The sequence below is a fragment of the Phoca vitulina genome, unplaced genomic scaffold (genome assembly GCF_004348235.1).
Source record: "Phoca vitulina isolate PV1807 unplaced genomic scaffold, GSC_HSeal_1.0 scaffold6, whole genome shotgun sequence".
Taxonomy (NCBI): Eukaryota; Metazoa; Chordata; class Mammalia; order Carnivora; family Phocidae; genus Phoca; species Phoca vitulina.
In genome coordinates, this window is record NW_022589709.1 from 45,635,514 (window position 1) to 45,649,033 (window position 13,520).

Consider the following 13,520-nt stretch of genomic DNA (forward strand, 5'->3'; position numbering starts at 1 on the left):
AGTAACCTCAAAACTTTGTATGTCGTTCACACACAGCATGAAAAGAGCTAAGGTGCAGCTCTCTAACATAAAACCAATATATTTCATTCTTCCCTCAGACCCTGAAATCTTTATCAGAAAAAACGTAAAACCAAAAGTTCTATGAGGACGGGGCTGCATCTGTTTTCTACTCTCCTGAATCTTCAACATCCAGTTTATGTCTGCACACAACTGATTCTCATTGCTCAGTTGCTTACAGATTGACTGAATGAAGTACAGAGTTTCCTGAATATTTCAAACTGCTTGTAATTTTATTTTTCCCCATATTAATCTGTAGGATTAGCCTGGCTGCTCTAATGTTTGCAAACTGGAAATATTTTTGGTTCTTTCTTTCTTTCTTTTCTTTCTTTCTTTCTTTCTTTCTTTCTTTCTTTCTCTCTCTCTCTCTCTCTCTCTCTCTCTTTCTTCTTTCTTTCTTTCTTTCTTTCTTTCTTTTTAAAGATTTTATTTATTTATTTGAGACAGAGAGAATGAGAGAGAGAGAGAGCACATGAGAGGGGGGAGGGTCAGAGGGAGAAGCAGGCTCCCTGCTGAGCAGGGAGCCCGATGCGGGACTCGATCCAGGGACTCCAGGATCATGACCTGAGCCGAAGGCAGTCGCTTAACCAACTGAGCCACCCAGGCGCCCTTGGTTCATTATTTAAAAGAGATAATGCAACACCTTTGAATTCTATGAAGCCAGCAGTTTATGAGCTAATGAGTAAATTCAGATGATAAACACAAATCAGTAAGAGTTTAGTACACATTGGGTTTTTATATGTATTGTCTGAAGACATAAGGGCATAAAACCATAAAGGCATTTTCAAGTACCAATAGATCAGGCCATTGTGGAGAGAATAAAAACCCAATGATAAATACACAAACAAAACAATTCCACTGTTAACTGTACAATACTTATTTTCAAACAAGAAACTTGAAAACTCCCTCCTATCAAACCATCAGTTTCCTGAAGGCTTGGATTGTGCCTGTCTTGGTATCCTCATTGTCTAAAACTTTCTGCTCTCAGGATGTCTTCACACTTTTAAAAGTTCTTGAGAACCTCAAAAGCTTTTGTTTATGTGGACTATATCATATTCAAAAATTAAAACCTGAAGGGGAGCCTGGGTGGCTCGGTCATTAAGCGTCTGCCTTCGGCTCAGGTCATGATCCCAGGGTCCTGGGATCGAGCCCCGCATCGGGCTCCCTGCTCCGCTGGAAGCCTGCTTCTCCCTCTCCCACTCCCCCTGCTTGTGTTCCCTCTCTCGCTGTGTCTCTCTCTCTGTCAAATAAATAAATAAAATCTTAAAAAAAAAAAATTAAAACCTGAAAATTTTTATATCTTTATTAATTCATTTAAAAGTAATAATAAACCCAGTATATGATAACATGGATATCATATTCTTTATGAAAGATCATTATATTTCCCCAAAACTCTTGTGAGAGCAATCTTTTACACTTTTGCATATCTGTTTCATGGCTGGCTTGAATGAAAAGAGTTGGATTCTCATAAGCCCCTGCATTCCATCAGATCTTACATGTTATTTTAATTGCATTATACGAAATATATTCCACATAGGTATGGAATTGAAGAAGGGATGAGCTTATGGATACCCCCAGAGGTCGTCATTTCACACTGTGAAACCACTGACCTGTAATATCATTTGTCATATGGCTATTGTTTAATAACTACTCGCTAAAAGTTAATAAAAAGTTTACAGAAAAAGAAAGAAATTCTAAGGGCACACATACATATATCCAAGCATACAAATGATGTGCACATTCATTTTGGATTCAACTGATAAATTATTCTTTATAAATGCTGTTTTGCTACAATAAAGTGTTAATTATCCCAAGTCCTCAATTCATTACAACTAAACTGGGATGCAGATCAAAGGAGGGTATGTGAATGAAGAGTGAAAAACTCTAACAATAAAGCACGTAATTCCAAAATTTAATAGAAAGAAATAGATGACTAGAATGAGACTTTTCACTTGAGAAAATTCCAAGCATAACCAAATCAAGTAGCTAATTCAAATGCTATATGGGTCTGTTTAAAGCAGTAAATTAGATTGAAACACTTTACTGAAAACAAGCTGGATTCTAATATTTTTAGTATCTACACGCCATTTCTAATTAATCTATAAAAACCACAAGAAAAAAACATTTTGCTTATATTTTTAGCACTTCTGCTTTAAATAATAGGAACTAACCAAATACCAGAGAAAATATATTGATTTGAACATTTTACACTTTCCAAAATCACAATTCTTGTTCTTTAAAAATAGCCTTAAGTAAACTCAGAAATGAAAATATAATTTTTGAGATCAGATATTAGATTTTTTAAATGATATTTCATCATTTGGCAAAAAATAAAATGACTTACTTCTCCTTTTCTTGAGGCCCATGTACCTGAGAAGCCATTTTAGGTTCTGTCCCAAGATTCTTTTGCATCCGCTGCCTCCTCTTTCTACTTGGTGCAATATCCGTGACATCAGGACTTGAAATAATGGAATCATCTCCTCTTAAAGTAGCTAAAATAAAATGACATAAAAGTGTGACCCAACAAAATTATGCATAAAAAGTAAGAACTTGCTGCACTGATATGAAGTGACACTTAAAATACAGTAAAACTATTTTTAAAAAATTCATGAAGATTTGGTTAAGTGGACCAGTTAGATTATAATACTTTAATACCAATATAAAACATAAAGTATATTATACACATGGAATAATTTGATCAAAATGGTCTCTGCCTATCTTGCACAATAACCCTCCCAAATACATCGAAGGCACAGTTTGATCTTTCAATGCTAGAATTAGATAGAAATGCCTTAGAGGCGCCTCTATAAGATGTTTTTTCTTGGGGGGGGGGCAAATACTGCTATAGGAATAGGATAAATCAAATTGATACTAAACAGTAATTAACAGGAATGGAGACTTCTGCTAGTGATCCAGAGATAATTTCATAGACTTTTCAGCCAACTGTAGGGAATGAGAACAGGAAAAATGTCTAACAGATGTCTCTATTGTATCTAAGTCATTAAACTACCCCTAAAAGTGTTTGATATACATGAAACAGAAGCAACAAGAGAAACATGTTTGATTTATATTCCTTTATTCTCTATAAACAACTTAGTTCCAAAGAGCTTTAGGGGAGTTCAGAATTCATTCATCTAATACATAGTATACTTAAGTAAATACATATTTATATAAAAGAGCTCCTTTGCCATTGGTAAATAATGAACAATATCAATATAATTTGGACTTTGGGTGTCCTGCTGGTTCATATGATTTTTGTCTAGCATGTTAACATTTTAAGGTGATCAGGGGCAAGCTTTCATCCCAATTAAAGAGAAGGCCTTCACAATGTATAAAGTCCTAAAAAGATGGAGATGAGTGGCAAAAATCCTGGACAAGTCAATTCCTGTAGCACAAAGAGGGGTTGGCTGAGTGGAGTCAAGAACCCTAGACTTTTCAACAGTTAAGCTTTCTGTTACAGAAAGAAGCTGTGAAGATGTTTCTCCCTGTCGCTGAATCAGATGTTTAATTTTCATCAAACTATTAGAATGCATTCAGTAACTGCCATCTACTCCATTTGAGAGGAAATGTGATGCAAATGGTTAGTGGACTGTGATGTTGGGTGCAAATGTTGCTAGAGAGTTAACGGAGTTAATATTTTCATTAGGATTGTAACTAGGGAACTAACAACAACAATGTAAAGCTGCATAGATTTTGAGTGGTCTGCCTAAACCTTAATTTTTTTCCCCAAAACAGGCTCTATTGTTTTTAGTGTGCAATTCTGCAGAATGAGTGGTTTATCAGGCACACATATATCACATCCTAGAAGAAAAGCTGGTATTTTGAATTCCCACTTGCTGCAGCCCATGCTTCTCTGAGTGACCGGAGATCACTTGGACACTGTTGACCAAGTGATTCACTTTCTCTTGAAAGTCTTCTTTGGGTGCTTTTTTTTTTTTCCTTGAAATGGCTCCATTTTTTAGAACATATGTGGTAGACACTTTGCTATGGGTTTTAAACATATTATTTTATTAATCTTTAACCTTGTGAAGTACTTACTATTATTACCTTTGTTTTACTTATGAAGAAGCCAAGGCTTTAGAAAGGTTAAGTAACTTGACCAAATCACACAGACTTTGAGTTGATATTTTATCACATGACAACAAAAAAATATTTCTCCTTAGTGGATAAAGTATTTCTTCATCAAATATTTACTGATTACTGATTAAAGGATATTTTACTTTCCAAAGCTATTTAAGTCATTAGGCCACATAAGTTCTACTACATTTCGCATACATTATTTTACTAGCTAGTACTATTCTAGGAATAGAGAAGGATAGATAACAAAGGGTGTTTCTTTGAATACATCAAGCTGAACAACTTCCATAATTTTATGAAGCCATGAGATGATTATGGAAGATAATTCTGGTTTCCTGATTTTTTTTCGCCAGTCTGCTCTCACCCAGGGTTTACTCAGTCACATAAGCAATTAACAAAGTACAGGCTTGCCTATAAACAAAGCTAGTAAGAATATCAGAGTTAGAAGACATTTCAACTGTAGATAGACTTGAAAAATGAAAAAAAAAATGCATTTAATGACATGTTGGACATCTAGGAGGTAATAATGTTAAATTTGTTTAAATTAAAATGGTAAGGGTAAGATTAAAAAAAATAAAGTTACCAAAAAGTTCTGCCATTCATTTCAAAACTCCAAATAATGACTTAACACATTGGCACCCAAAAGCATGTTTTATATGTAATATGGTTATACTATTTGTTATGCATATAATTTGTAAGTAATTTACTTTAAAATACAATGCAATTAAATGTATGTTGTTAGTCAGGGTGAGCTATAACCCAGGTGTTGCTAGCACCTACTCAAAAATGCACAGCCCATTGAGTTGAAGGTCCATTTCTGGGTCTCTATTCTGTTCCATTGATCTATGTGTCTGTTTTTGTGCCAGTACCATACTGTCTTAATGATCACAGCTTTAAGTCCAGAATTGTGATGCCTCCAGCTTTGGTCTTCTTTTTCAACATTCCTTTGGCTATTCAGGGTCTTTTCTAGTTCCATACAAATTTTAGGATTGATAGGGATTGCACTGAATGTGTAGATTGCTCTGGATAGCATAGACATTTTTTTTATTATGTTCAGTTAGCAGAGATTTTAACAATATTTGTCCTTCCAATCTATGAGCATGGAATGTTTTTCCATTTCTTTGTGTCTTCAATTACTTTCATAAGTGTTCTATAGCTTTCAGAGATCCTTTTCCTCTTTGATTAGGTTTATTCTAGGTATCTTATGGTCTTTGGCATAATTATAAATGGGATCAATTCCTTGATTTCTCCTACTTCTGCTTCATTGTTAGTCTATAGAAATGCAACTGACTCCTGTACATTGATTTTATATCCTATGACTTTGATGAATTCCTATTATCAGTTCTAGCAATTTTTTGGTGGAGTCTTTTGGTTTTCTATATAGAGTATCATGTCGTCTGCGAAGACTGAAAGTTTGATTTGTTCTTTGCCAATTTGGATGTCTTTTATTTATTTTTGTCATCTCATTGCTAGGCTAGGACTTCCAGTATTATGTTGAACAACAGTGGTGAGAGTGAACATCCCTGTCGTGTTCCTGACCTTAGGGGAAAAGATCTCAGTTTTTCTCCATTGAGGATGATATTTGCTGTGGGTATTTCCTGTGTGGCTTTTATGATGTTGAGGTATGTTCCCTCCATCCCTATATGGTAGAGGGTTTTTATCAAGAAAGGACGCTGCATTTTGTCAAATACTTATATTCAACTAATCTTAGACAAAGCAGTAAAGAATGCCCAGTGGAGGGGCGCCTGGGTGGCTCAGTTGGTTAAGCGACTGCCTTCGGCTCAGGTCATGATCCTGGAGTCCCGGGATCGAGTCCCGCATTGGGCTCCCTGCTCGGCAGGGAGTCTGCTTCTCCCTCTCCCACTCCCCCCTCTTGTGCTCTCTCTCTCTCTCACTCTCTCTCTCAAATAAAAAAAAAAAAAAAAGAATGCCCAGTGGAAAAAAGACAGTCTCTTCAATAAATGGTGTTGGGAAAATTGGACAGACACATGCAGAAGAATGAAACTGGACTATTTTCTTACACCATACACAAAAATAAACTCAAAATGGATGAAAGACCTAAATGTGAGAAAAGAATCCATCAAAATTCTAGAGGAAAACACAGGCAGCAACCTCTTTGACCTCGGCCGCAGCAACTTCTCACTAGACACATCTCCAAAGGCAAGGGAAACAAAAGCAAAAATGAACTATTGGGACTTCCTCAAGATAAAAAGATTTTTCACAGCAAAGGAAACAGTCAACAAAATCAAAAGACAACCCTACAGAATGGGAGAAGATATTTGCAAATGTCTTATCAGATAAAGGGCTAGTATCCAAAATCCATAAAGAACTTATCAAACTCAACACCCAAAGAACAAATAATCCAGTCAAGAGATGGGCAGAAGACATGAACAGATATTTCTCCAAAGAAAATATACAAATGGCCAACAGACACATGAAAATTTTAATCAACATCACTTGGCATCAGGGAAATACATATCAAAACCACAATGAGATACCACCTCACACCAGTCAGAATGGCTAAAATTAACAACACAGGAAACAACAGATGTTGGCAAGGATGAGAAGAAAGGGGAACCCTCTTAACTGTTAGTGGGAATGCAAACTGGTGCAGCCACTCTGGAAAACAGTATGGAGTTTCCTCAAAAACTTAAAAATAGAACTACTCTATGATCCAGCAATTGCACTACTAGGTATTTATTCAAAGGATACAAAAACTATAATTCGAAGGGGCACATGCACCCCAATGTTTATAGCAGCAATGTCCATAATAGCCAAGATATGGAAAGAGCCCAGATATCCATCAAGCGATGAATGGATAAAGAAAATGTACACACACACACACACACACAGGAATATTACTCAGCCATCAAAAAAACTGAAATCTTGCCATTTGCAACAATATGGATGGAACTAGAGGGTATTATGCTAAGTGAAATAAGTCAGAGAAAGACAATTATTATATGATCTCACTCATATGTGGAATTTAAGAAACAAAACAGATGAACATAGAGGAAAGGAAGGAAAAATAAAACTAGATGAAAACAGAGAGGAAGGTAAACCATAAGAGACTCTTTAACTCTAGGAAACAATCTGAGGGTTGCTGGAGGGGAGATGGATAGGGAATGGCTTAACTGGGTGATGGGCATGAAGGAGAGCACTTAATGTAATGGGCACTGGGTGTTGTATGCAACTGATGAATCACAAAATTCTATCCCTGAAACTAATAATACACTATATGTTAACTAAATTGAACTTAAATAAAAAAAAAAAAAAAAAGCACAGCCTAGGAGCAGACTGTTGAGATTCTAAAAATAAAGTCCATATCTTGAGGGGGCTTCTAGAAGCACTTTTGTTATTTGTATATCAGTGAATAATAGATTATTAATTAGTATAGTGAATGACAAAAATGTGTGTCTCTTAGTAAACACAAGGCATGAAAACAAACATGATGAATATTGCATATGGGCTCTCATGAGTGGAAATTAAATGTATTCCAGATATACGAATTGACTAAAATATTTTAGAGATACTCTCCACCATTTTACAAACAGGCTATAATCCACTGAGGTCTGTTTAATCTTGGAGATGATACCCTGTGCTAAATTTTTAAGTGGTTTTGGGTCCAGTTGTGAACTCTGGACAATTGGTGGCCTGATGTCAGGAAAAAGCATCACTTCTGCCTCAGGAATCTTTTTATTTGCCAAAAGTGAACTTTTTATATGAGAGTGTGACTGAAACATGTAAAAAGACAGACAGCTGGAATTTCTTCAAGTTTATAGAACAGGTTTATGAATTATTTTGTGCTTACTTGTTAGTAAATATTAAGTTGATAATTGTGTGTGGGGGAAAACCTAATCTGGTAATTTGTTATTATTAGCCTCATACTTCAAACCTCTTGGTATCTACCATTATTTATCACAAAGAACCTAGAAGCTGTGTATAACCAAATGTTTCAGGTCAGTTCACTGCACCTTATTTGTATTCCTTTCTCTTGACAATTACAGGGTAGCCTCTCTCTAATGCTGTCATGACGAAAAAGGGCTAGCATATAAGTTAATTACTGTTTAAACTAAATATATCTTTTTTGGTTTGTATTTGTACTGTGAGAAACAGTTTTCCCTTCAGTTTATTACATACATGTAATAGCAAATTATATTATAATAGATTTTCTTAATTCATAAATTCCTTTAAAAGAAAGTTTTGGTAATATTTATATAGACTTTAATAAAAGGGAAAAGGTTCCATCCTATCCTTTCTTCTCCACCCCTCAATGCCAGAAACCAGGAAAAAGAGGCACAAGTCCCATACTGGTACCTAGATATTAACTGCTCATCTCAAGCAGTCCTCAAATTTCCACCCATCCTACCTCTAACCTTTACTGTGCTAATGTTTGGTCTTATTTCATTTGGTCTTGATGCTGGATACTTTATTTCTATTCTGATAATGGATCCCTTGAAAAATGATTCATGGTCTCCAAACAAGCAAAGCCATTTTATATTCAGCAGAAGGGATCTGAAATAAACCTTTATCTCTATCTGTATCTACGAAGTCAAACATGGGACTTCCAAATTGTATTATTCATAACCATACATATTTTTAAGGGCAACAACCGAAGTTTTCACTTTCAAGTACTGCATCCCATTTTCAAGGAAAAAAATCAATTCATATTAAGTTTACCCGGTTGTATATACTCATTTTATGTATGAAAAAGAACTTGAAGAGAGTTGGAAAAGAACGGCAAATGTTCAAAGGGTAATAAGAAGGAATGTGGCCTGGCTGGAGTAGTGTTCACGAGCAAAAGATACAGAAAATGCTTGGATAAGTATGGGCAGCAAGGAAGGAGGGGAGAAGAAAAAGGAGACAGAGATATGCTAAATAAATTTGCAACCTTTCAAATCTAGGCAGAAGACTATGAATTCAATATTGACTGTTTTTTTTTTTTCCCTGAGATTTCACCTCCAGAATTCTCAGTTTTTACTATTATCATCAGTCTCTGTCATAACAATGTGTCTTTCACCATTTCCAGGAATTTTTTTTTAAAAGAAAACAAAAGAGAAGAAGAAACTCTTGCCAATGAACATACTACAGCTGAAACACTGATGGGCAGAGCTGTGGGATGAATTTCAAGTTCTCATTAGGTTCACTGAACCTAGAAAATGGGGAATCTTTACACAAGCCTTATTATTGTGAAAGGTGGCTCCACAGAAAGCCACACTTCTTCTCATCTGACAGAAGAACTGCAGGAGTTTGGCAGTCGTATTTCAGACATGAGAGGCAGTGTTGGCTTCTCTGCATACTCCCAATGTCTCAATGTCCAGACAAAATGACACTGTTGGCTAAATTGCCAGCAATCTGCATAAATCCCATGAGTTAAACTACCTGGTAAACTATTGGCTCAGCTATGTGCTCCCTTCCAGCACAGCCCACTTCGGTCATTTCAGTCATCCCTACTAGTTCCAGTCCACAGCAATCTCTCCTTACTCTGTAAGGCTTACAGTCTGAACCACTCACTTCACACATATGGTCTTATTTTGTTAATTCTCTTTTTATGTATATCTATTTTTTCTTCAATTAGATCAAGGACTATGAATACCTTACAGCTAGAGGCTATAAATTATACCTTGAAATATCCCTAATATATTACCCAATAGTGTTACAATGAGAAATATGAAGACTTGAAATTTTTTTCAAATGTGTATTTTTTTTTATTTTTTATTTTTTTAAGATTTTATTTATTTATTTGAAAGAGAGAGAATGAGAGAGAGAGAGAGCACATGAGAGGGGGGATGGTCAGAGGGAGAAGCAGACTCCCTGCTGAGCAGGGAGCCTGATGTGGGACTCGATCCTGGGACTCCAGGATCATGACCCGAGCCGAAGGCAGCCGCTTAACCAACTGAGCCACAGGCGCCCCTATTTTACTTTTTTTAAACCAAAACTTATTTACTTATGGCCTTCTAAATGAGGTGTAGAGAAAAAGAGAATCAGAAGACCTGGGTCTGGATCTCTAGTTCTGCCATTTACCTTGGGCATATTACAGAGTTTAAGTTCCTAAGATGAGAAACATATTTTAACCATGATTTCTGACATGATTAAATGAGACAAAATGACTTATAAATCACAGTGTCAGAAATATTTGATTTCAGCAGTTAAGTATTATTAACAAAGTGTGTGTATCCTTATAAAAGATCAAGTTGAGAGGAATTTAGATTAATTTGAAGAACTTTCAGGCTATCATCTATAGCTTAATAGAGACATAAAAGTAAAACAATAAAAAACTCAAAGTCAGATGAATTCATGGTTTTCTAAACTCAAAATAGCCCAATTGTCATGGAATTATTATCTGTTATGAATATACAGTAGCCTGTCTGCTATGGCTGTTTTCACTATTATTAATTTCACAAATGTTTTATGAAGTATTTACATTCAATAAGTCATTCTTTTTTATTTCAAAAGATATAAAATATTGAGAGGAAAACCCAAAATCCAAACCTTAAGATACTACCCTAAGTAAATCCAAAACTACAAAAAAGAAAAAAAAAAAAAAAAACACACACACACAACACTATTTCTTTCACCAGAGAAAACAACAAACCAATGACTTGGGCTCCTTCATGTTCTGTAGTTTGTCTTACTGACAGGTATAAAGATAAGCAAAAAAAAAAAAAAAAGCTAAGATAAGGTAGGTCACACCATACTTCAATGAACAGTATCTTAAAGTGGGCTATCTGGAGGTAGGAAATTTCTAATCTGACCAAACAAGCAAACATTATTTTCCCTCACCATTCATCAAAGAGCCCTTTTTCAAATCTGTAATCAGCTGCTACCCAGTTTTCACAATCTAATCTGAATAAATGATGACCACCTTACACAAAAAGTCAATGGTTTAACTTATTAATCAGCAATCACCAAGTAAACTGATAATTAACATCACACTAAACACTTAAAAGAGTATGTGTGTGTGTGTGTGTGTGCATATTCAACATACATATACTTTTCCAAAAGTCAGGCTCCTCTTTTAGCCAGCACAGCTGGAAGTGAGACTTAATGACAAATACCTACTGACATGGCCTTCATAACTTAAGAGATCATCTTTGGAAATCCAATACTCTCAATGTCAGAGGCAGGGTGGGCCACTAAAGATAAAGTACAGACTCTAAAAGTATTCAGAGAATTTAAGAAAAATTAATTTGAATATATTAAGTATTATTCTGTACCTACAAAACAACATGCTTTTTAAAAAATACTTTTAAAAAATTTAATTCCGAATGAACTGAATTTTTTAAATCTTAAGGATTCATTCATTCCTTCACTTATTCAACACATATTGTTTTCTGTGTCAAGGATTATCCAGAAGACACCACCACCAGGTATTCAAAAATTTTACAGTTGAGTAGAGCAGAAGGACACTACTATTCGCAAGAAAACCATAAGTCACATAAGCAATTATAAAGGAACTAACTTGAAAGTTCTAAAGTAGGTGCAGCTTTCCAACCTTTCATTATTTTTTTTCCCAAATTAATCTGTGAAGCTTCAATTTTTCTTTTCCATTATTAAGCACTAATTATAACTTGATTTCTTATATTATTTTTCTTCTTCTATGGATATTTCTTTTGAAAGAATAATCATCAGTATCAGATGGCTCTGAAGTAGATTTCCCAAAAGAGAAAATTAAAAGGCTAGCTCACTCTGAGTAAAATGACAAGAAAAGAACTGCATTTTAAAATTAAATTATTAGGATCTTTAAGAGTGAACTCTAACAGCATTTCTTTTCTTTTTAAAGATTTATTTATTTGAGAGCAAGTAGAGCGATAGAGCGAGCACACGAGTGGGGGAGGAAGGGGCAGAGAGAGAGGGAGGAGCAGGCCCCCCACTTGAGTAGGGAACCAGATGCAGGGCTCAATACCAGGACTGTGGGATCACGACCCTGAGCTGAAGGCAGATGCTTAACTGACTGAGCCACCCAGGCGCCCCTCAAACAGCATTTCTAAATTGAAACTACACTGTGACCTTTTTGGATATCCTTTACATGGCCCCACAACATCTTTAGATTTCATCACACTGTAATAATTTATCTAATATTTATAAGCTCCATGAAGGCAGGGGCTGAGTTTGTCTTATTCACTGTTAGTACAAGACAGACTAGCTGGGTCTCTACACACATAGTAACTCATCAATAAATATTAGTTGATTGATATAAATGCTTAAATACTAACAATGTTAACAAATAACTTCTTAAAAATTATTTCGAATCTATGCAAAATCCTATACCACTGATTAGCTATGCTTGCTGCTGCCAGTTCAGTTAACATTAAGAAAAATATCAGTGAGGAAAAGCAGTTTATGAAAGAACAACATTAGCCTTCAATTTATATCACTTTGTAGTTAAAAATAACAAACACTGGAAACAATTTTAATGGTTAATGAGTTTTCAGAAAACAAAACTACAATTTTTCACCTTTCACCAGCTTTGTAAAGTGGCCTCTGCCTGTGACCTATGTCATGAAATGTTTGGACTCAACATAAAGCTTTCATTCTTGTACATGAGTCAGGTATGGTTTTCTGTCAATGGAAGGCACTTTTTTGGTGTTTTCTTCATAGAGACTGAAAGGTTTTTGAAATTTTCATTTTTTTTAATTTGGGTCAACTTTTAATAAAACCTAGACTTTTTACAGAATTTAGGATTTCGCTGAACTGGTATGAATGAAAAAAAAATCAGACAACAGATGAAATATAAACCTGTTTTAAAGAAGTAATATAAGGAATCTTTCAGTTTTGTTTTGTTTTAAATAATGTATTGCCAGCATATTATCTACAGTGACTCTGGGTTAACTGGTTAGAACTACGACAAGACCAGTAGTTTAACTAGCAAGTCAAAATCAGAATAGGATGAAAGTGGCAAAAATGAAGTGCTGCATAATTAAACGGTGAAATGGGTAGATAAGAATCACTAATCTAAATCACAGACCTTCACTTTAAATATTAACAGGGGTAAGAAGAACTTGACTTGAGTTTATGTGACATGATATACTTTTCCACTTCATTTTGCCAATATCTATTTAATCTTAGGAAATTTTGGAATAATTTTGATACATTAAGAAAAAGCACTCTATTTGCACTTCTTTAAATTCCTTTATAATAAGATTCATGCCCTTGTGATATAATTTAGCCAGTTCATAGAGGTTCTGTAAAAAGGCAAATATGAGGCTAAATTTCAGAGGCTTCCCTTGAAAACTGTGGAAAGATTTTCAAAAAGATCCGTGATGCTAGACATGTCCCAACTAGCCTTCAAACCAAATGTGATTAAGGCAATACTTTTACTAAATATTAAAAAAAAAAAAAAAATTCTCTGCCAAACTGTCAAATAACTAAGATCATGTTTATAC

General features: G+C 35.0%; 1 protein-coding gene across 5 annotated transcripts in view; it reads right to left on the reverse strand.

Annotated features, from left to right (window-relative positions):
* XRCC4 (X-ray repair cross complementing 4) overlaps positions 1-13,520 on the reverse strand; it is a 336,322-nt gene that overhangs the window by 182,971 nt on the left and 139,831 nt on the right. For all 5 annotated transcript variants that reach the window (XR_004299391.1, XR_004299390.1, XM_032404048.1 and 2 more), the window contains exon 7: positions 2,402-2,549. Coding sequence is in view for 3 of the 5 variants with exons in the window: in XM_032404048.1 (XP_032259939.1) it covers positions 2,402-2,549 (148 nt within the window). In the remaining 2 variants the exon portion in view is untranslated. The remainder of the gene's footprint in view (positions 1-2,401; positions 2,550-13,520) is intronic.